Below are 24946 nucleotides of genomic sequence, written 5' to 3' on the forward strand. Positions count from 1 at the left end.
TATATATATATATATATATATATATATATATATATATGTAAATATGTGCGTTATAGGTAATTGATGGATAATGGGTTATGGTTGTAATGCATGTGAAACTTGACATGTTAAACCTTGAGAAATTGTTATGTGTTTTCATGTTGGTTTGAACCTTTTGGTAGGGTAGTTTTTCCTTTGGGAGAAAGGTAAATTTTGCATTGATTCCCTGTATTTCGCTGCAGCGAGAAACTCTTGGGTTTTGAAAGGGTATGCTGGCCGAAAACTAGCTGCAACGAAGATGCATTTTTGCTGCAGCGAGAATGACACTGTAGCTTCTCGCTACAGCAAAATGCATTCTCGCTGCAACGAGAAACTTTCTATTTTCTAGGTTACAATTTCGCTGCAGTGAGATTCGATCTTGCTGCAGCGAGAAACATTTTGTTTCTGGGTAGAAATTTCGCTACAGCGAGATTCAATCTCGCTGCAGCAAAAAACTTTCTGTTTTGGTCTCTTATCTTATCCAATTGCTGCCCTATCTTTCACTTCTTTACTACCATATGGGAGCATGGACTTCCAACATTAAGGATTAAAAGAGTTAAGTTTAAAATAAGGAGGTTTAGTGAGAAACCCTCGTTCGGTTAATAACTAAATTCCAACGTCGCTACAGCGAGAATGCCTTTCCACTGCAGTGAAGATTCGTTGTCGTATTTGACTTGCTTGTGCAATATTGAAGCTTTCATTATTCGAATGGTTCGCTATGTATGGGTTCAAAATTTTCAAATGATTAATCATTTAAGGGCTTAATGAGGGGTTTTTAATAAGAATATAAACAAATTGCATTGTTTTGAAAAAGAATGCATCATGATTTCATTAAAGATTCCTTATGGTATGCTTGTTCCCTTCCTTGTTCATTCACTGGGTTTATACTCACCATTTTCAAATTAATGTTTTCAGATCACGAGGCAGCCGGTAGCTAGGACGAGGTGTCTTTGTAGACCTGTGTCCATCTTTTGGTAAGTGTCTCGACATTCAGTAGCCGTACATTCATCTGAGTCCCTTCGTTGAAAATAGAGTCTTCTTATTTTGTTATGTATAGACAAACTTGATGTAAATTATTAAGATACATGTTGTAGGCAATGTATGTATATTTTAAATGAGTAATGCCAGTACGAGTTGACAATGTATATTATTATTTTGGTTTAAAGTTACAATTTGTGACTTAACAATATTTGATGGTATGATGAGTAGAATAATTCGATAGGCTTGCTTGGGCTTAGTGGACTATGTCCATTGAGCCTATGCGCCGGTCATGACCCAGAATTTAGGTCGTGACATCTTGTTAGTAAAACCTAACAAATACCTGAACTTTGAATTAAATAGCTAATTACTTAGACCTTTTATGAAGTTACATTTTTTTTTTTGAAAAACATAGAACAAGATTTCATGGCCAAGGATCATTAGAGTTTTTATGAAGTACATTATAAGAACAAATCCAATCTCTATAAATATTACATCACGTATAAGAAATTAACAAAAAATGGATAAATTAATCAACAAATTAGTACATAATTGAACAAATTTAATATAAAATTAGATAAAAATCTACACGCGATCAGACTTGAACTTAGAAGCTTAAAGTTCGTAAACCTCCTTCTTGCCCATTAAGATAAGGTCATTTGTATCTTAAGAGAATATCTAAATTATTTAGAAAAATTTAAATAAAGACTTATTCTTTTATTGTGTTGATCAAACTCTTATATTTTTATGTTATTAGTCAAAATGTCATTTATCATTTTATGTCACATAAGGCTATTATGACATGCTAATATGTCATAATAAATGATAACATAACCATGTGACATTTTTCACCCTCAACATCAATATTGTGTAACTGCCATGTCAACTCCATGTAGGTATAGAATGATAAGTGATATTTTGATTAATGATAATTAATCAACTATTAGTGATAAGAGTTTATTTAATTCAAAGTAAAAATATAAAAATTTGATTGAACGTAACAAAATAATATAGATTTATTTAAATTTTCTTAAATAGTTCAGAAGCTTTTTCAAACATTATATCAAAGAAAAATGTGATCTAATTTGAATCATATATACAATTTTTAGTTACATATTTACAACCCAACTACCATAACAAAAACAAAAGCTTAAAGCCATTCCAGGTTGTAATAAAAAGCTATAATCTATATACAGTGAGGAAGCTATTATTATCCATTAAATAGAGAAATACAGGTATGCAGATGCTATTATTTCTTCCTACTTCTTCTATGAGGGAATTAATCAATTCAATTAAGAGGCTACAATATAATAAATAAACCTATGCACATTTATTAGGTGCTGATTAATGTCTGCTTGAGCTCATCCATTTTTTTAATTTGCAACATCAAACTTACATTATATTATTTGGTTGGAGTTAGATTCTTTATAGCTTTAGCAAACCTCAAACTAATTATAGTCAATTGGTTAAATTGTTTAGGGCAACAAACTGTCCAACAAAAATGGGCTATAGGAGAGGGAGTTTTACATTCTCTAAGGGCAAGATTTTGTGGACTTTCTTAGATGAAATTTTTTCAATTTTTTTTTGTGAAAATTAAAATTGAAATTCAAAATCAATAAATATGCAGATACTAATTAGAATATATATGGCATGATACTTAAAAAAGTCTCTGAATAAAATTCAAATAAACTTTTATTGTTTTATATTCAATCAAGCTTCTATAATTTTATCTTGAGCAAAGTAGGCTTTTGTGATTAACGGTTCAGTAATTACCACTAATTAAAATACCACTTATCATTTTATGCACATCTAATGCTGATATGGCATTGACGTGCAATGTGAAAAATGCCTTATGACCATGTTATGATGCCATATCAACATGCTACGCTATCATTATTGTGACATGTTACATCAGTGTCACGTGGTGTTGAATGAAAAATGACATTTTGACTAATAATAATTATTCAATTATTAATTATAAGAATTTATTTAATTAAAATAAAAAAAATGAGGAATTGATTGAACGTAAAAAAAGAATAAGAGTTTATTTGAAACTTCTTAAAAAGTTTAAAACTTTTTTCAAATATTATACAAAAAAAATATTAATACATAAAACTCAATCATTATTCATTAGTGATATTATAGTGAAAATCGATCATAAATATTTATGCAAAATGCATTTATGATATACGAATTTAGCTTCTCCTAACGTGTGGAATTGTTACACATGTGGTATGCTCATTGATAATAACACATGTGGAGCTTAGGTGGATGCATTCCTGGCTAATTTAACCCCCTCTTTTAATGGAGAATTGACAAAAGATCTTAATTGTTACACATTGATAGTATGGTCATTTGATTAATTATTTTATATAGTTTAAATTTCAATGGTTATAATGTTGTAATGTGCATGTTATAGACTAGTTAGTAGTAATCAACCAATAGTGACCTAATATGACTGAGACATGATTCAACTGGTAACCAACCAAGGAAAAGAAGGGAACAAAAATTGAACGACCTACCAATTAAACCCCATAACCTAAAGGTTACAAACCCAGATTCCTAACTAATTAATTAAAGGGTTTAAGTGGACCTATGGTTGGTTTCTAGTTCTAGGTTTGGGAAGCTCAAATTTCTAATTGTGACTAACCAACTGATGGTGCCAACTCAACAATGATGCTTACCTTCTATTGTATTATGGACAGAAACACTTATAGTTTTACCAACTCCATACATAGTATTCTGCTGTAAAAGGAATTCTTGTTTGTCTAAAAGGTTTGTTTATAGCCCAAACAAGCAATTCCATCATCAAATCAACCATTGGCTTTTGTTTTCTCATTGGCTATATGGTAAAAGACAAGGGAAAAGTACTGGAAACATTAATCATTAGCATTTTCCGGTCTATTGCACATGAGATGCTTTAACACGTAATTAAACATGTTACCACACTGTAAAATGATGTCATTTTGAGGTAATGATTTTCGTATAAAATTATAAGTGAAATTTTAAAATATAATAATTAATTCATCATTATTCATAAAAATTTATTTAATTTAAAATAAAAATATAAAAATTTAATTAAACGTAATAAAATAATAAAAAATTATTTGAATTTCAATTGATTGTTTCAAGTGCCTTGCATACGGATAAAAGCAGGTACTTTAATGGCTATACCAAACCCAACTCAGGAGAGCTATTAGATCATCAAATTTGACTCGAATGAAACCAAACAAAAAGATTGAAGAATAGTTTATAAGAAAAGAGAGAAAGGCTTTTATTACTTGATGATGATGCAGAGGAGCATATGATGAATAGTTTACAGCAACAAAACAATTTGAGAGTAAATATAGGAAAACTACGGTTTGGGAGTTTGTGACCTAATGCAATTAAAAAGAAAATATGATCTTAAATAATTTGATACAAACCAAACAACTTGGTTAGCTCAAAAAGCCTAGTGGCAAATTCTAAATTATGAACTAACTGAAGGTTCCCAAACTTGTCCAGCTAGGTCTGGAAATTTTTTATTGACTGATCAGTTGAAGATTCCAACAATTCATTAATTAGTCCTAGTGTTGACTGCATTGTTCTAGATTGTAATTTGTTAATTTCCCATTGTTTTGGATTTAAAAAACTTTCACCATTGTATCGAGTATCATTCTATGTATAATTTTTTTATTATCTAAATGTCGTTTTTGACGAGCTATATTTATATTTTGAGTTTTGATATTTTGGATTATGAAATTTTGTAAATTATTTTAAAAAAAAAAACGGACTTATTTGATAAAAAAAAAAAAAGCTTTTTGCAAAACACAAGATCTCAAAAGAAAAAAAAAAAAAACCTTTCTTTTTGTGTACAAAGAAAGACCAAATTTGATTCTCTTTAGTTTGATGGAGAGGGGAGTTTTTTCTTTAAAGGCTTGTATAGTAGCTATAGCAACAGTAAAATCAATCCATGATAGACACTTGCATTTCCTTTTTGTCCTACAGCTGGGAATATGTGGGGTATATATAGAAATTAAAATCATGCAATAAACTCCTTTTTGGTTCCCCATTAGGAGGATTAAGGGCTGCAATTGAAGGCCCCAATAACATATATCACTAATTACTTACTAGGCTATTTATCATGAAGGACAAAGACTATTTACTTTTTTTAATTAAGGAATAGAGAGAAGGAAGAGTTAGATTATTTCTTTTTCAAGAAGAATTAATATATTATTTTTTAAAACAAAAAAAAGAAAAAATAATTTAAACTTGTATTAATTATATATGGTGAATTGGCACAACCATCTTCCTTTATCACCGAAAGAAAATTGATGAATTCAATTCGTTTTCCTTTAGTTAATGAAAATGTCACAGCACTGAGCTGGATTAGCATTCCTAGTGTTGCCATTTGTACAAGTTATTTATACAAATTTAAGAATTCTTGAATTTTCTCGACACAACGAAAAATAAATATTCTCGAATTTAAAAAACAAAAAGGTTTGAGTGAGCAATCGATGACGTTGATTCATTTACGAATAATGGTTAGGAGCAAAATTTGACAAATGATAAATGTAATGTAATATCTATAAATAATTGATTCATTTACCAATTGAGTCTATATCTCTAAATATCTCATACATATAAATAGATTATACTATATTAAGAAAAGATCATTAAAAAAAATAAAGAGAAAGGTACCATTTATGACTTAAAATTGATTGCAAATTTTTATGCTGTATAAATGCTTCAGCTGACTCACATGCACCACAATTAAATTTCTTAGAGGAAATTTGACGCATTTTTTTTCTCTTGTTATGTTGATATGTTCAATAAAACCAATAATTTGTTCGAAAGAAAATTAAAAACCCAAATGTTTTAAATGAAATAGTTCAGAACAATTGATTGCTGACTTTCTCAGCAAAAGTTTCAGGTTTCTCTGACATCTTAGAAATGAATTTGTGTCCACTTCCACTAAAGATTGGAGATGACCTTGGATTTAAAGTAAATAATATTTTAAAGGTTGATATGGATTGTGATTATTGATATCAAAATCGACTATAGGGTATAACGATGTGTCATTGTTGGAGTATTCAGAGGGGAGCTGTGATATCTAACTTTGTATTAATTTTTTAAATCCATTTGATCGAGAAAAAAAAATTCAGATCGGCTGTGGAATGTTTTGGAGACAAGCATGGTTTATATTGAGATTATGAAATCTAATTAACCCGGTTTGGCACTGCTTAGACATAAGAGCTGTTGCTGTGTTTCTCAATTCTTCGTCATGCATAAATACTCTCTGCTTGGAGATGAAGCTTTCTTTCAGCCCCCATTTAAAACAAGTTTGATTAAACTGTTCTCTCATTGAAGGTAGGATTCCATGTCAATAGGGCTCATGCATGTACAATCTAGAGATTGCTATATCTTGTCTAATGTTTGCATATTATTTCCATGCCCTGATTTCAGTCCACCATAATTCAATTGGGACCCCTAAGGAAATTACATATGGAACTATTTCTGAAATAGGTTCCTCTTTCAATCAATAACCATAATAATAATATTGATTTAGCACCGGGTTAGGGTCCCATAGTTCGGGTCAGCTCCATGAACAACATTCCTCAACCACTTCCTATGTACAAGGTTGGGTTGATCACCACCACCACCACCACCATCACAATTTAATACCCATTTTGTCCCAAGTCCTTTTCTTTCCCTACCCTTTTGCCATCAATTCCATGGGGTCATTTTCTTAGTTAATAATGTAATTTTTCGTTTAAAAACAAAAAAGATATAATATTTAAAAATATCCTTAAATTATTAAAAAAATTTAAATAAGTTTTCATTCTTGCATTACTTTCAATCAAGTTTATGTATTTTTATTTTGAGTCAAATAGGCTTTTATGAGTAATAATTGACTAGTTGTCCTTAATTAAAATATCACTTATCATTTTATATTCATGTGATACTGACATATACGATGAAAATGTTATATGATCATATCATCATGTTACATTAATATGCTATATCAGTGTTATGTGTCATAAAATGATAAGTGGTATTTTGATTAATAATAATTAGTTAACCATTAATTATAATCATAAAGATTTATTTGACTTAAAATAATAGTATAAAGACTTAATTGAATGTAATAAAATAATAAAAGTTTATTTAAAATTTTATGAATAGTTCAAGGACTTTTTACAATATTATACCAAAAAGTAATTTTATATTACAGAAATAATGAGAGTAAGCGGCAAATATATACATCTCTCTATATATAAATATATGCAAAGAAAGGTCAATAAAAAAGAAAAGAAAAATTTAAAGCACCATATAACAGCACAAATTGGTACTCCCCCCCTTCCTAGCTATATACCTTTTTCTCTAAAGCTATGAATCCCTCAGCAACAAAAAGTGGCCGTGACCAAATGGATCCAAAAGAATGTGACACCATAGCTCCGGCCGGAACCAAATACCCTTCCTCCCGCCAAACTCCTTCATTCTCTTCTTCTTCCTCACTCTCATCGTCATCATCTTCACTCGGATCTTCGTATTTTCCCGATGATTCGCCTCGCAGCCCTGCTACTCCTCTCCGATTCAAGGGTGTACCATTTTCCTGGGAACAGTTACCCGGGATTCCCAAGAAGCTACAAAGTCACAAGAAGAAAGAGTCCATAAAGCTGCTGCCATTGCCTCCCCCTGCCACTTCACCAACCTCCAAAAAGTTCAATTTCGAAGACATGTTAACCCGGAAGAAAGCATCCTCTGCCGCTTCTGAGAGTTTCCGAAAGGACCCATTTTTTGCAGCGTTGGTTGAGTGTTCCAAGGATGATCATGATCACGATCAAGAATCTGCAAGCAGTTTCTGGACTGGAGCTAAGGTAACAAGGAGTATCAGTGACAGGTTCGGGTTTATTAACCTTTACGCTTCTTGTAAAAAAACTTGTGCAGTTTCAGAATCAATAGTCTATCTTCCAAGGTCTAGCAGAACAGCGAACTATGGCCTAATCAATCGTCGTTCTCGTTTGAATTGATGTAATACCAATTATCAGAAAACTGGGATTTCTCTTTCTTTCTTTCTTCTTTTTTTTTTTTTATCTTGCTCTTTTCTTGTTTGCATATGAGGACAAGGCTTGATGTCTTGGAAGACTGATCAGCCATTTGTAATATAATATTGAATAGAAAGCTGAAATGCTAGCCATGGCTTTGCTTTTAATGAATGAATTTGCCCCCTGTTTGATCATGAGTTACTAGAAATATTCATATAATAATTTTTCCACTGGTTCGCTGTATTTCATGTGATGTTAATGAGAATATGAGTGAAGATTACATAACTCCATGTGGGAGCCAAGCTCCAATTGGACCACCTTAGAATAAAGAAGACAGATCTTCACAAAAAATTTGACTCTTTGCAATACTACTTTTTCTTCTTTGGCAGTATTACTTGTGTAAATATATTTACATTTTCCAATGTTGATTACTGTTTCTGTATTGGGGTGGAACCATATCAGGTTGTTGAGCTACCAGGTTTACTCTTTAACATCTTTACTACTGCTTCTATTATAGTTTTTGTACTCTGCTAGTTTCAGTGATTTGCAGATCTACTCTCTCTCTCTCTACTGCTGCAGATCATACCCCATGTGTCCTGGATACCATCCTAATAATGCAGACCATTTCAAGCTCAATAATTGGCTTTTTGCCCCCTCTTCTCTCTTGTGTTCCTTTAGCTAATTTCCCTTTCCCCTTTACATGAAGAAGAGATGTCACAAGCCTTACTTAAGCTTTGTCTTTAAGTGCATATATCTCCAAGCTGAAGAGCTAAATTCTTTTTTCCTCTATAAAAATTGCAAAAGTAATAAAAAAGATGTAAAGCATAGCTTATTACTATTTCCTTTTTGTTTCTTATTTAAGAAATGTGGTGGTGTGGCACTTCAACAAAAGTAGATTAAAGTATTTGGTCAACTAAAAATGGATAAAATAGTCCAACCATTTTTTTTCTTTGATAAGCTTCATTCTAAGTTATTGTATTTTAATTTTTCCATAATAGAAAAATTATTTCACTCCTTTAATGCAAGTAAGAGTTCGAATCATGAAAATTTTTATATTTTTTTATTTACTTGATTTCTCTTAATGTTTATCTTTGTTTTTTTTTTTGAGAAAAAAATTATGACAAATAAGTTTAGAATAAAAAAGTAAGAATATATTTTAAAAAGAAAAAAAGGAATATAATTTTGAGACCTCTAAAAAAATTAATAAAAAAATGAAAAAAAAGAAGCATCATATATAAAGATTATATAAACCACCATTTTAATCATAAGATAAGATTCAATTGAGGTGTCTTCCCCGATTTTATTTCATTTTTTATTAAATAAAAAAAAAGGAGATTGCTAAATAGGTGTCCTAGTGTTTCTTATTTACCTTGTAGAATCTTTATTTAATCAATGCTTGTTACCATTTGTAACAGCATTATCAGACAATAATCATTGACTTCTAATGGTGCACGTGACAGCCGCCTTCTTTTCTGGGGCAATCACGTGACTGCCTCCTTAATATCTGTTTTGTGTTTAATTTATTTGTTCAGTGTGGCGTTTTTTTTTTTATAAATTGATAATATATAAAAATTATACACTGTTATTATATTAAAGTACAAACTCTTTTTTTAATATTAATTTATTACTGATAAATTTCCGTTTCGAACTTAAGGAAGTTTGACCGAAGGATAGTTTTCCGAATATTTTTATTGATATTTGTCAATATATGTAACAAAATAATGAGTTTGGTCTTTGACATTGAAATTCACCATATCCTATATATACGTCAATAGTCACATGCTATGAGGTTTTGTAACGTAGGATCCCCTCAATAAGAAGCAATTTTTTGTTGGCAATTCTAGTTTTGGAAGGAGTGCTCCTAGTTATTGCCATTCTTGTAAATTTTAAGCCAAAAAAGCATTGAATTTGTACTAGAATTAAAGCTACCAGGGCCCCAAAATTTAAAGACCTCCTATAAAGGAACCCTTTGTCAAAACTACCACCGATATTGGAAGATTTTTACGGCTGAATTTGCTGGCAAATTTTCTCCAGCAGCAGGACATGCTGCATGCACCTTTTCCAACCTTCTTCTTAATTAACTTGGACAATTCTTGTACCTAGATTTATTGTGAATGGACCACTAATTGGCAAGACAACAATATCTTTTCTTTTGCCTCTCTGGGTTTACCTTGTCGATGTTCGCAGCACTCTTCTGATTATATAAACAGAGTTTCATTCACTCCCTTCTATTATTTTCTTTTTGTTATTACGTAAAACTTGAATTAAAAATTTTAAAGATTGAATGTCTTTTCGTTGTCTTTGAAATGATATTTTGATCACACGTTGTTAATGAATTTTATTTAAATGAAGATATTGATTGCATATTTATATGTAAATTAAAATTGATGACGTGAAATAAACAAGTGTATAAATTCTTACCCTTGTGGAAACGAGGGACCATATACAGGTATAACCATTTCAATTATCATGTGCAACAGTTTCCAAGGGAAGAGACCCAGGAAACATGTGGCAGTGATATACTCATTCTCTTCTTCAACTTTTTTGTATTTGCATATACATATATATGATGAAAGTGATGGTGGAAGCTTCTTTTTTGACAATTCTTTAAGCACGTAGAGAGTGCTGAAAGCAGGAACCTTATGATGAACAATAGAGTGTGTTGATGGCCCATGCTGTTCATTTCTTTCACATTGTTCAACTAAGTGCCATCTCTTTTATATATATATATATATAAGAGCATCTAGCTAGTTCTTTAAACACTAAAAAGTCACATATTGACCTCTTTCTGAAAGTAAAAATGCAAGAGAAAAATGTTGCTAGAATTTCACCACAAATTGTCGGCTACCTTATCATCCTTAGCTAGTCAAAAGGGAATCTAATCGGCATTGTGACCTAATAACACTTTCCTAGCTAGTGTCTTCTTGCTCATAATGTGCTAATATTTTCAATGACAAAGAGTTAACAGCAACTACCGATTGAAATCAAGTGCAATCATACTAGTACTAATGCATCAGATTCCATTAGAACTCAATAGTTAAGCGTGTTTAAATAAAAGCAGCGTAGGATCAAAAATTTTACATAAAAAATGATTAAAAAGTAATAATATAAAGTCATGAATTTATATATTTCAAATTTTATATCTGTCACTATCTTGATTTCGTCACTGTAATATTAAGATGGATAATCTCTTAAGAAATTATCGTGTTGCACCCCTTTTATGAGAAAAAAGAAATTACCAATTGGAATTAATTAAAAAAAAAAGTGAAAGAGGGCAATGATAGATTGGGAGACATGGAATTCACTTGCACATTAATATATAGCGTGCAGTACGCATGAACTGCACAATATATATATATATATTTTTTATTTCTTATAAATGGAAAAATCAAATTAAATTGATTTAAATTAATGGTAACCTAACAAAGAAAAAATGTCAAGAAAAGAAAAGGTTCTTGCGTGTTATAATTTAAAGCGTGAGGCGGATGGGGAACAGAAGAGCATGAGGATTTTTTGGTACGGATTTAGTTGAATAGTATATTATTTCCCCTTTTTTCCCAAGTTCATAATTAGAGGCTCCTTTGCGGTCGTGCACCTTACTTCTAATTGACTTCACAAAATTAATAAATTATATGCTTAAATATCTCAAGTCATTTGATTCTTTTTTACATAATTTTCATTCATCTATCTAAGTAAAAACCTTTAAAATAAAATCTAATAACAATCGTTCGAGTATCCAGTGAGAAACATACACTTTTAACTGTTATGAAATGAATCGGTCATATTCTTAAAGAGTTTTTTATCTTACGAATTTTTTTACTTGATTGTTGTTTTGTGGTGAATTGTTTGATTCTTTACTTGATTGGTTAATTACCGTTTTGTAAGATAATTTTGTTAATTTCTTCTTAAACGAAAGTTTTAATTTGCCTTTCAAATAAGAATTTGATCCTAATCGCAGCATTATCATATATTTTTGTTTAAATCATGAACTTGGGTTCCACTATAGGTCTTATTCCATAAATCCCACTCTTCCTTTCTCAAGATGCAAATCCCAAACTTTCAATGTTTGAGCTCTTAACTGTCTTGTGGTGGAGTGCCCTTTGGAAAGGCTTATCATCATATCATCTTCATCATGAAAACCTGGAAGTGGGATACAATGGAGATAGATAGGGATTAGGGGGCATGCAGCAGCCACACTGAACCGGCGATGCCGACGGACTAATAGAATTAAAATGAGGAAAATGCGAGGAAATGGTGTACATGGGACCCAATGGTTATGATGTAGCTAGATAGATAGCTTAAGATTAAAGGGAAAATATGTGTTTTCAAATTGGAACCTTTTCTTTTTTCTAGTGCAATGAACCTTTTCTGCAGGGGAACTGAAAGAGAAACCCTTTCAATATTTTTAAAAGGGAAAAAGCAAAAGCAGACACCTCAACAATTCAAGAAATTTATGTTATGAGACTTCAAAAATGTCTATATAAACCTTTATCTTATATCATAAAGGCAAAATTTTTACCGATATAGTATATTGAGTAAATTATTTTTCTAATCACTTAATTTTTTGAGATTTTTGGTTTAAATTGCTCTATTTCAAAAAAATAACGTTTTAGTCACCAATTAATGTCTTTGAATATTGTTGTTTTCGTTAATCATCAAGCATTAAAACATAATAGATTTCGCATTCAACATTAGACAATTGAATGACCAAAACAAGAATATTTATAAACGTTGATGATAAGAATGATATTTTTAAAAATTGGATAATCAAAACAGAAAATCTCAAAAAATTTAGACTAAGGGATAGAAGATGATCATTGAATGTCAAATAATTCTTTATCAATGATTTTAGCCTAAGATCTTAGGAATGGTTATGTGAATAACACTTGACCAAGTTAATTAAATTTACGGTATTTAAGTATTTGACTCAATAATAAGTTGATCCTTAATACAGGAAGTGAGTTCAAATTTCTCATTCTTTGAAAGTTGTTCATGATTAAAAAGAATTAGTTGCCTTTGGTTGACTTGTGAACTTCAAGAAATTAAGGTTTAGCAGCAACCTAACTGCTTGTATGTTGGCATTATACAAGGTTCAGAAACAATACATGTTAGCATTTAATTCTTTTGAAGAACAATTAAGTTTGTTCAGATCTGCAGGTAATTAGATCCAATCTCTTAGTTAAAGGAGTCTTGCTTACCACTGAAGAATTAAAGGACAGATGAAAATTCCTTGCTGTTCTGTAAAGGAAATTGTAGTTGTCTTTTTAAATGCTCCTGCAAAATAATTAAGTTCCAGCTAGCTAATTTAAGCCTTGAATCACAACCATGCATTTCGCTATACAATTTTTGCCGTAATTAGTCGATGAAATTGATGTAATCAATCATTTCATTATGTTATAAGAAGAAAAATCTTGTATTTATTGTATATAACAATAACTAGATACTGCTAATTAACCAATAACCTTGTAGGTGTCTCGGGAATCAGGACCAAGAAGTCAAATGATTTTCATGGGATATTGAATCTCTATTTCACACTTATTGGCATGAAAACAATGGCTTCGTTCATCTCTTCTTTATACATACCGTTATGAATGGGATCAGCATTTGTCAAGGAGTAATACAGATTAGATATAAAATCTGTCATAATCTGATTGCTGCTTGGCCCTTGTTGTGAAAAATTCGTACAGGAAAGTCACCATCGTGGAGCTTTAATAGCAATAATGTCCAGATCTCTCACGCCAAAATGTTGCCAGTCATCCCATCAATGCTAAGCCATCTGGGTTTAATTATTGAAAATGTCTGCAACTGATAGGGTTAGATGCACAAACTTTAATGCTGAGAATTGATGAACATGATGTGCACAGATGCTTATGTCTCTTACGAGAATCCACAAAACCATTGAGCAGACATAAATTTCTTGCAATGTAAGTATTTTTTGGCACCCAGCTGTTGTCACATACAGTAAATAATTTGTCAGCACCTGCAAATTAGGTTTCCTGTTTGACTTGCTGCCAAAGGAGGATAAAGATTTTTATTTAAGTTGATTCCTTTTTTGAGGACTTCATTTTCTGATATTTTTCTCTTTTCTTCACTCAAATTTAAAAAATATAATTTGGTTATCGACAGTTATAAGTACTATAATTTTAATATAAGATAATGGATCCCTCACTTGACATTTCACGTTAATTGCTCTGTCACATGGTTATGTTCACTGGACATTTCAGTCAGTAAATTTCTGACAACTGTTTTGCTGATCAACTTTTCGATGAAATATTCTGTCAAAAATTAGTCAATAAAGAACATCTCCAGTGAATATTCTGTTGAAAAAATCTTATTTTTTTTGTAGTTCATCAATAATTGTCTGATGAACCCATCAAGCTTTATTGCCGCCATAGCTTGTCTCGTTTTCTTAGACTGATATGCGTGATTGAATCCATTATAACAATCTAAAGCAGAATGTTTAATCAGCTTGCAAATATGACAGACAACATTAGTCTTACCAGAGTCATCCTGAGAAGCATTTCCATGAGTTGGAGTTCCAATATTAGAAATTCCATGACCTTTCGAAGAAAAGAACCCATTTGGTTGCCTTCCAATCTTGGGAAAATTTCTATTTGCAATAGTTCTTCGTGACATAAAGGTCCTATTTGGATTAGATGAACTAAACTTTGAAGTTTGATGCAGAGCTTTTCATAGTCTCGTGACCTTAAAGGAAGGAGTAGGTGGCTTAAGCATGGAAGAACGATTCGTAGTCTAGTCCAAGTCCATGAGGAAGTCCAAAGACTTTTGCATGATCGTTAATTAGCATTCCTATGACAAGTACTAACAGCCAACATTATTGGACAAGAGTATAGCCTAAATAAATTGATATCTGTATGGTTTCTCTCTATGGTGGCCCAATTTCATTCTAACTAAAACCCAATATTTGGGCTTATCTCATTTCACTTCGTGGCCTTAGGAGCACTCAATTTGAAGTTGCCAGACCGGGAAAATGGGAATGTCAAATGCATGTCCATGGAATTAACCTTTCTCTCTTTAAGCTATAACCTCAAGGTAGATATCCGAAATCTATTTGAACTCGAAATATAAATTAAAAATTTTATTTAAATTCATTTCATAACTACATATAAGATATTTGAATTTTATATTATCGAATCGAGTACTTGTAGATATCCGTATAAAATCAATTCGTTTACATCCCTATGTAGCCTGATGATTATGACAGCATTGTAATTAAGTTTAAGATTGCCCCTGTCAAATGGGACAATTCATGAACACTTGACAGACAATTTATATGGTGACTTTGGAAAATGGGCATGCAAGTACTCTGATATTTCTTTTTTTTTTTTTGAATTGGGAGAAAGATGATTAAAATTTTATTCTTTAAATAAGATATTATGTACTAATTAATGAATCAAATGTTTGAGTGCTATTCTAATCTTTCTTATTTGGTGGTGTCATGGTATTTGCCTTATTGCCAGAGTTGGCTCACTCAACCACATGCTAATGGCAGCAAAGGAATTATTTACATTCCTAATATTCTTAGTATTAGTTATTAGGGTAAAATACGTTAATTTTTTTAAGTTTTTGTTGAAATTTCAAGCGAGTTCATTAATTTTTAATATAGACACTCTACTCTAAAAATACAAACACCGTTAACAAAGATTAAGTAAAGACTAAAATATCTTTTTTTTATTAATTTAAAATTTTATTATTATATTTTTAAAAATTAAAAAAAAAAAGAAAAGAAAAGAGCACTTATTGGTGCTTCCAACATAGGGGAGCTCGATTGAGGCTCCCTAAGGGAGCATCGAGCTCCCCAAGGAAGCATCGGTGCTCCTTTTGGGGAGCTCCATGCTCCCTTAGGAAGGCTCGATTAGGCTCCCCTTGAGGAACACCAGCCTTAAGAGTCCCAACCAGGGCTCTCCATCTTAGGAAGTTTTTTTTTAATTAATAAAAATAATAAATTATATAATAGTAATTTTAAAAATTAATTAAAGGTAAAATTATTTTTTTAACCTTGCCACATCAGTAAGTTGACGAAAATATTAATCGTTGGACTTACATGTCTAATGAAAAATATTTTTTTTAAAGTAGAGTGTCAATTTTAAAAATTAATAAACTTTTATATAATTTCAATCAAAACTTAAAAAGATAAAAATATTTTACCCTAATTATTACTATTGTAGTATATACACCACATAAGAATCCTGCAAATCCCAATCGTACCAATTGCTTCCTTGTTCCTTTCAATCATACAAACATCACCTTCAAACAACCCAAGATAGATTCTTAAAAGGTTATACTTTAAATTGAAGTAAAAGGTCAAAAGAAAAAAAATTAATTTAAATAAATAAAAATTATAAATTTAAATTAAATAAAATTGTAAAAAGAGTGAAGAAAATATAAAAAATAAGAGCCAACATATATTTATATTTATATCACCATTATGAATTTTTTAAAATAATAATTTTCATATGGTAATATAATCATATTATAGAAAATTATAAATTTATACAATAATGTAAACATATAAAATCCAAATATTACCTTTTCTCCTAAAATTTTACTTTAGATATAATATTTAAAAAAACTCTTAAATTAATTAAGAAAATTTAAATAAGATTTTAATCTTTTATTTCATTATATCAAGTTTATATTTTTTTTTATTTAAAGTCAAACGTGTCCTTATAACTAACAAGTGATTAATTATTTTTAATTATAATATCATTTGTTATTTTATATCATGCAATGTTTAGGTGTTATGATGAAATATCATAATAAATTTTGTGATCTTTTTATTTTTTTAAGTTAATATCGCATTATTATAATGTGATATAAAAAATAATAAAATATCTGCTACTAAACAGTGACACTTTTGGAAGCTTGTGAGGAACTGACAAGGGAAACAATGGCCAGTTTCCAAATCAGCAGCCGAATCAATTGGATGGGCCTTATCTATCTTACCAAACGGGGACCATGCCATATTATTATTTTGAGAAACAAATTAAATGAAAAATAAAAATAAAAAATATTATAAAAAATGATAAAATAAATTCTAAATTTATCAAAATGTAATGCTTTAAAAAAACCCTTAAATTATTAAAAAAATTGAAATAAGTTTTTAATTTTTTATAAAATTTAATTAATTTTTATATTTTTATTTTAAATCAAATAAACTTTTTTTTTTTAGTAAAAAGAATTATTTTCTTTTATTGAACTGGGATCATTCGTGGAAAACAGACCCCTAACATATCATACATTAAGAGTTTTCTTGCTCCAGTGGGAGCTTGTTTAAGTACAACGTAAGATTCTTCTAAAACAAAAGCATAACTAGCCAAGTAATCTGCTACCATATTCCCTTCGTGGTAGGTATGCATAAAACTAACCTCCCACTCCTTTTGCAAAACATCTTTTATATTAATAGTTGATTAATTATCATTAATCAAAACATTATTTATTATTTTTATACTCATGTAACACTGATGTAACGTTGACATGAAAAGTAATACTGTTACATGACTATATCATATTGCTACATAAGCATGTCATGTCACTATATATTATGACATGTTAACATAACATGTCAACATTACGAGGTATAAAATGATAAGTGACGATTTAACTAACAATAGTTAGTCAACTGTTAGTTATTAGGATTTATTTATTTCAAAATAAAAATATAAGAGTTTGATTAAACGTAATAAAAAAATAAGAGTTTATTTAAATTTTTGTGAATAATTAAATTTTTTTTTAATTATTATGTTATTAAATTATGTTTATACATGAAGTACTCTAAATTATATAATTAATTCTTTTTTTTTATATATGTAGTACATGTCACGTGATAAATACATTTCTTTACATGTGAGGTAAAGTGGTAAAATGATAATAACTAAATTAGTAATGACCACGCACCCGAGCATTTGGTTTATCGGTTCGTACATTATCCCGTTACCTAAAAAATAGGGTTTAAATCTCCCCTCCTCTAATTATAAAAAAAAAAAATAGTAAAGACCACCAAAGACTTGTAATTGGATAAAAAATTTGATTGGAGCATTTTTATAAGTTTTGTAGTTTGCTATAGTAAAATTTGACATATTTTTTTAAAACTTGTGTTATTTAGATATTTTTAACATTATTTTGTTTTTATTATTAATTATTTTTATGAAAGTGACTGCATTATAATCTTTTTTTTTTTTTGAGAAATGCACTATAATTCTTTAGCAATATTTTAGATAGAACTGCTTCTTCAAAAATTATTCTTTAAATATCTACCACAAGTCATAAAAATATATAGAGCTCAAATTAATGAAATGGCAAATTGCATTAGGAAGATATAAAAATAAAATTTTACAAGTAAATCCAATAACACTTTACAAATTATTAGCATATAAAACGGAAAAGACATCATAAAATATTTCACCAAATAAAAAAAAAAAAAAGACTTTATGCAAACACCTGCTAGATAAGAAGAAACCAAGTAGTGCTTGTCTCTCTCAAAAATCAATTGTGCTTTCACTTTAGGCTAATCAAAAACATGATCTTAATATCGATCATAGGTGTCTATGAGTCAAGCGACTTGTTTAATTTCGTGGGTCCAACATCATAATTTGAACTTGAGCAGAATCCTTTAGGGTCGAGCATGATCTTAACTTGATTTGATTAATTTATTTTATTATTAAATTTTAATTTGAAAATATATTTTAAAATTATTTAAATAAGTTCATAAATTATTTTTAAAAAATTCAAATAAATTCTTTATTCTTTTATTACGTTCAATCAAATTTTTATATTTTTATTTTAAATTAAATAAGTCCTTATGACTAATAGTTAATTAATTATCATTAGTGAAAATATCGTTTGTCATTTTATATCCACATGGTATTAACATGATATTGATGTGCAGGGTAAAAAATGTTTAACATGTCACGTTATCATCATCAAAAAAGATTTTAAAACTCCATCTTTTACATGTGATACATGAATGATGAAAAATCTTTTTCAAACACATTATTTTGGCATAATATCTAAAAAAACCCCTAAACTATGTAAAAAAATTAAAATAAACCATTAACTTTTATTACATTTAATCAAGTCCTTATACGTTTATTCTAAGTCAAATAAACCTTTATGCTTTTATTTTAAATAAAATAAACTCTTATACAATCATTAATTATAAAGATTTATTTACATTTCAAAAAAAATTATAAAGATTTATTTGACTCAAAATAAAAATATAAGAGTTTATTTAACTCAAAATAAAAATATAAAAATTTATTTTAATTTTTTTAAAATAATGTAAGAAATTTTTTTAGATATTATGCCAAAATAATATGTGTTTGTAAAAGATTTTTCATCATTCATGTATGATAGGTAAAAATGGAGTTTTAAAATCTTTTTTGGAAACAAATTTTTTGTTTTATACGTGGCACAGATAGTCAAACATTACTAGCATTTCCACTATATAACTTTCACATTATCACATATAATAATAATAAATTTAAATAAATTTTTATTTTGTATTACGTGCAATCATATTATAATATTCAAATTAATGATTAATTAATTATTTTTAGGTAAAATGTAACTTATCACTTGGCATGTTAATGTCATGATAAAGTTGTTCAAATAATGTTAAGAAAATAATCCCAAGTTGGATGTTTGTTGATAATAAAGTTGTAGCCTTTGTTATCAGTACAGTAGTTTCTACTTTGGGCCGTCAAACATTATCCGCATAAAGCCAAATTTCCAGGCGTAAACAGCTTTATCAACAAATATAAAAAAATAAATTAATTAATTACCATATTTTGAACAGAATAAAAAAAAAAATTCATCTGGGTTCTGAGATTGTGTTGGTACTCATTAGTATCATAAGATTTAGAAAGCAGAATCCAAAGATTCAGATATTCTATATCCTCTCTTTGTATTGCGCTAATGGAAGCGGATGTATCTATTTCCTTCTAAACCCACCCCACAAAATCAAACCTCTTTCTTTCCCAACAGAGAATTAGGGTTTTTTTTTTCTTTGGGATCGACTTTTTTTTTGGGTTTAATTTTTGGATGAAGATGAATCGTGTTGTGGTATTATTGGTATTATGGTTTCTCTGTTTATTGAGTGCTTCTTGGATGACGTCAGCCAGTGTGGTGTTGATTGGGAAAAACGTTACTCTCTCTTTCGATGATATTGAAGCTAATTTCGGTAAGCTTGTATCTTTTTTCTGTTTTGTTAAATTTACTTTCAGGTTTTTCTGTTTGGTTCCTGAGAAAGTGTGGGGAAATTCAAGGAGACTTGGATTTTTTGGTCTTCTGGGAGGTCAAAGTTGATTTCTTTGTCAGCTGAGCTTATTTAATTTGATCGAATATGTGATTTAATACTATGGTCATAAGGTATTGAAGTAACTTATGTATGATTAAACTGAGAAACTGACGTTTATTGGTGTTGGAAAATATGACTGAATTTCTGTATTTATGTTCTTTTGTCTTGTCTGGTTGGGAATTTCCAGCTCCGGCGATTGAAGGGTCTGGGGAATGTGGGGTATTATACTTGGCAGAGCCTCTTGACGCGTGTTCGGATTTAAGTAATAAAGTTGAAGAGGTTTCGAATGTTACTTCCCCTTTTGCGCTGGTTATTAGAGGAAGGTGCAGTTTCGATGAGAAAGTACGAAGAGTGCAAAAGGCGGGGTTCAAAGCTGCTATTGTCTATGACAATGATGATGATGGTATCCTGGTTGCAAGTAATACCCTATTTCTCTGGGGAAACATTTTTATGTTGAATGATTTCAGTTTCATAATTATGTACATTTTGGTAAACTTGGTTTCTAGAAAGATTCTTGGGCAGCAAGAGCAATTTGCTGACAGTAATCATTATTGGAAGGTGTGTAAATGCATGAAAACAGACCCCTTTTGTTGTCAGTAAATTCTAAGAGATCCTTAACAGGATTTATTTTTAGAAATAACATTGTAATCCTAAAAACCTGCCACCTTCTGGAAACCCTTTGAATTGCCTTTTAGCAGTACTTGCCACTAAATCTTGATTGCATCAATTCAACTCCCAACTTTTGTTTGACCCTTTCTGACTGTTTGACCATAAACATTCTCCTAAATTCATATTTGATGTATTCATGGGATGGTGGTATGGCATGAATTGGTAATCGTTAGACCCAATTTACATTTTCTGAAAAAACGAGTAACCTCATGGACCTCGAATTTAATTATGTAGAACCCTCTTTTCATCTTTAGTTGGCATTTGGACTTGATTATTTGTTCCACAAAGTCCAATAAGGATGAAGTTGGAGAAATGATAGTATGATGTAGAGTCCCCTTTGTCCACTCCACTTGTAAATATTGTTTTATATAGATTGAAAACTTTCTGATCCTGGATTTTTTGATTAAACGATATTCATGTTCCTCTTATGTAACTTATCTGGTCTGCTAGATAAAATCCTGTTGTAGGTTCTGTGTTCAGATGCATACAATTGTGAATAATGTTGAATCCATAGATCTTGGCAGACAAATATTGTGATTGTTTTTCTGGTTTAATCCTACACATGGCTTATTCATGTAAAGCTCAATTGTGCTGTATGTGATGCTTTAAAGCAGTATGCATATTATAATATGTAAAACAGTTTACTCTGATAACTCATCATGTTTAGGTCTTCAGTTCTTTGGATTTTAGTTTTGGCTGAGTAAAGATATTACACCTGTCGAAGCGTAAATGGTTTTAATCAATCACACCTGTAATTGATGGTTCATCTTGGACAAGTAAAGTTTTGGATGTTGGATTAATTGTCAGGAAGAAACTGTTTGGCTAGAGTAGATTGCAAATGACAGAGAGGGTGCCGAAATTAAAGATATGTTATACATGACAGTGGTATTCTCTTGCTGGAATCTGATTGCTAAGAGTGAGAATTAGGACCAAATCTTTATCATCAATTATTTCATCTACATTTATAAATGGCTGCATTATTGATTTGTATATGTTTGCTCTGTTCCAAATTTCTTTTATTTTTAAAATTTCTTCGAGTGGCAGAAGTTTATTTGTTTCGTTCATTGTTTTTGTTTTTGAACAAAAATATATGCTTTCTATATGGTTCTTCTGATCTTACATGTTAATTTTTTTACAGTGGCAGGGACTGCAGCTGGCATAAAGATAAATGCTGTCTTTGTCTCCAAAGCTTCTGGTGAAATACTCAAAAAGTATGCTGGATGTACTGATACGGAGCTGTGGCTTATCCCTAGTTTTGAAAACTCAGCTTGGTCGATCATGGCGATCTCCTTTATTTCTCTACTTGCCATGTCAGCAGTGCTGGCAACTTGTTTCTTTGTACGCAGACATCGCATCAGACGAGAACGCCCTCAATCTTCTCGAGTTCGTGAATTCCATGGAATGAGCAGGCGTTTAGTAAAAGCAATGCCCAGCTTGGTATTCACTGCTGTCTTAGAGGATAATTGTACTTCAAGAACGTGTGCAATATGCCTTGAAGACTATACCGTGGGAGAGAAGCTCAGGATTCTTCCATGTCGTCATAGTAAGCTTTCTTCCAGCACTAAGGATGACATTGCTTGCTGTTTTTTTTTTATGTGGTAGCCCAATGTCTTTTTCTATGTATTTTTGCATAGTTACTAGGCCACCAATCTCATGAGACATTTTATGGTTGTGGCTATCCTATGTCAAGCTTTCCTGATGGTTGTATGCTGTTTGCAGCAGTGGGATATAAACTTTTAATGTAGATGAAAACTTGAAATGGTTTAGGCTAGCTAGAGGTCTCAACTTTCTTCCAATTACTAATATCAAATTTATGAAAATTCTAGCAGCTGTTATACTTTCACTAGGATTGCAATTAAGGAACCCTGACTCAAGGTGTAATCCTTCAGATGCCAGGTTATGACTTCTAAGGGAATCTTGGTGTCAAACTGAGAGCTTATCTTCTTTCTTCTTATCATTCAATTTCCCACTCTGTTTTAGGTTTAAAACCAACTCTTCTTCTCTATCCCGTGTTAATTTTTTTTGCCCTTTTTTATTTTGTGATTTGCAATAATATGAAGTGCTTCTCTAAGAAGCAGTCGTGCTTATATCCAGCCAAAAATTTCAGAAGGTTAGCAAAAATGCGGTAGTCTATTTTCTTTTTATCTTCATGGGCTGCTTGGTGAAACAATTGCATTGGGGTTGCAAGTTCTTGAATTGTATCCTATATCATCCCCTCCCCAAACAAATGTAGCTTGAGAAGAATTTAAAGGAAATATGGATTTTGCATCAGTTATTTTTTTTATTATTTGTATCATTTGGAACACCAGAATATAAGTTGTTAATGTAGACTCTTGCGATCATTCTTGATTGAGACATCTGTAAAGCTTCTTAACTTGTTTCTTGATTTATTTACTTTATTTTATAAGTGCATATCTAAATATTTCTTGGTATTCTTTTTTCAGAATTTCATGCTTTCTGTGTTGATTCTTGGCTTACGACATGGAGAACTTTTTGCCCTGTTTGCAAGCGTGATGCAAGAACCAGCACAGGTGATCCACCAGCATCAGAGAGTACACCATTGCTTTCATCCATCCCAAGCTCTGTGTCCTCCTCTGTGTTGTCATCTGCTAGATCTTCATTAGCATCATCATCAGCCATACAAATTGCCCCAGCATCGTCACGGTGTCCATCAGTTTCTCATATTCATCCTCTTGCCAGCACTCCATACGTCCAGCAATCACTTAGGTCCTGCCATCAATCCCCTTCCATCAGCTTAAGCCGAAGCTCAGTAGATCTTAGGAACACATCTTCTCAGAGATCCCATGCTTCTCATTTGGTTTCACCAGCCTCATTGAATTACCCATCTATATCACCTCTTAATGCAAGATACATGTCCCCGTATTTTCCAAGCCCAAGCAATGCCTCACCAAGTTTAGTCAGCTCTTCTGGTCACCAGCTGCATCCACTGCGTTGCAGTGAGTCAGCAGCTAGTTTTTCTCCTTTCGCATCTGCTCAATCTCTTCCAGAATGTTAACTAGTTAAGTGATAATGAGCTGAATTTTGTAAAATGGAATGACCTTTGCACAGTTAAATCGTTCTTGATCTCTGGTACTCTTCATTATTGGGTTCCTTTTGATGTGATTGTGGCGTTCTTATCCCATGTCTGCCGCTGATTTTGTACATTGTAGCTTAAGATTTGTGGTCATTTGTTTTGATTCCGAAATCATGATGTGGTTTACATAAATGAGGATCCTAGAGTTGATACTGGAGGAATGTGTGTATTGCGAGCAGAGGATTGTTGACATTGTTTTAGCAGTCTTGTGAATATAGTTAACCCCTAACTACTGAATTGTGTGGATGCCTAGTCATGTTGATATGAGCTTTGTTTCTTATCTGTTCTTTTCATGTGTTCTCCCTTCCATTTGGATTTTGTTTTCAATTTAGAAGTAACTTTATATACATGATGAAGCAATTATTTTTAGAGGAGATGTGAGTAATAGGATTCAAGCCAGTTTGGTAATATGGGAAATGGGTTGGGAGTTTTGTATGGATACCAAAATTTTACTATAAAACTCAAAACAAATATAAACACTTCCCAAGAGGAATGAGACATGCTTATAAGTTTTATACAAGTTTAGCTTTTCTTCATTATTTTTCAATACATCAATTATTATTATTTACATGTATAGATTTTCATTATAACTTGTGAACATATGAATTATAATTAAAAATATATTAGAACGTAAAGGAAAGATACTCATCTCAAAGCCTCACTCTCTGCTTCATACAAAAATGCATTAAGCATAATGCTTGAAATAGTTCATGATTTATTCAAAATGCCTATTCTTTTGTGAAGTTTATGTAATTTTATTTTGAGTTAAATAAGTTTTTATTATCAATTATGGACTAATTATCATTAATCAATCAAATTATCATTTGTTATTTTAAACTC

General features: G+C 30.8%; 2 protein-coding genes across 2 annotated transcripts; both read left to right on the forward strand.

Annotated features, from left to right (window-relative positions):
* On the forward strand, nucleotides 7295-8218 carry LOC18592960. The gene has a single exon (XM_007019938.2). The coding sequence runs from the start codon at nucleotides 7368-7370 to the stop codon at nucleotides 8007-8009; it is 642 nt and encodes a 213-aa protein (XP_007020000.2). The 5' UTR covers nucleotides 7295-7367; the 3' UTR covers nucleotides 8010-8218.
* Nucleotides 19833-24397, forward strand: LOC18592961 (receptor homology region, transmembrane domain- and RING domain-containing protein 2). The gene is made up of 4 exons (XM_007019939.2): nucleotides 19833-20226; nucleotides 20531-20761; nucleotides 22151-22555; nucleotides 23457-24397. Exons 1-4 carry the CDS (start codon nucleotides 20088-20090, stop codon nucleotides 24026-24028), a joined length of 1347 nt encoding a protein of 448 aa, XP_007020001.2. The 5' UTR covers nucleotides 19833-20087; the 3' UTR covers nucleotides 24029-24397.

Source organism: Theobroma cacao, chromosome 8, assembly GCF_000208745.1.
Source record: "Theobroma cacao cultivar B97-61/B2 chromosome 8, Criollo_cocoa_genome_V2, whole genome shotgun sequence".
Classification (NCBI taxonomy): domain Eukaryota; kingdom Viridiplantae; phylum Streptophyta; class Magnoliopsida; order Malvales; family Malvaceae; genus Theobroma; species Theobroma cacao.

Excerpts from the sequence above, each read along its gene's own strand:
- LOC18592960 (XM_007019938.2), top strand. The coding sequence starts at position 7,368 with ATGAATCCCTCAGCAACAAAAAGTGGCCGTGACCAAATGGATCCAAAA.
- LOC18592961 (XM_007019939.2), top strand. The coding sequence starts at position 20,088 with ATGAAGATGAATCGTGTTGTGGTATTATTGGTATTATGGTTTCTCTGT. Across the intron at positions 20,762-22,150 it reads TGATGGTATCCTGGTTGCAA|TGGCAGGGACTGCAGCTGGC; the intron begins GTAATACCCTAT and ends ATTTTTTTACAG. Across the intron at positions 22,556-23,456 it reads GATTCTTCCATGTCGTCATA|AATTTCATGCTTTCTGTGTT; the intron begins GTAAGCTTTCTT and ends TTCTTTTTTCAG.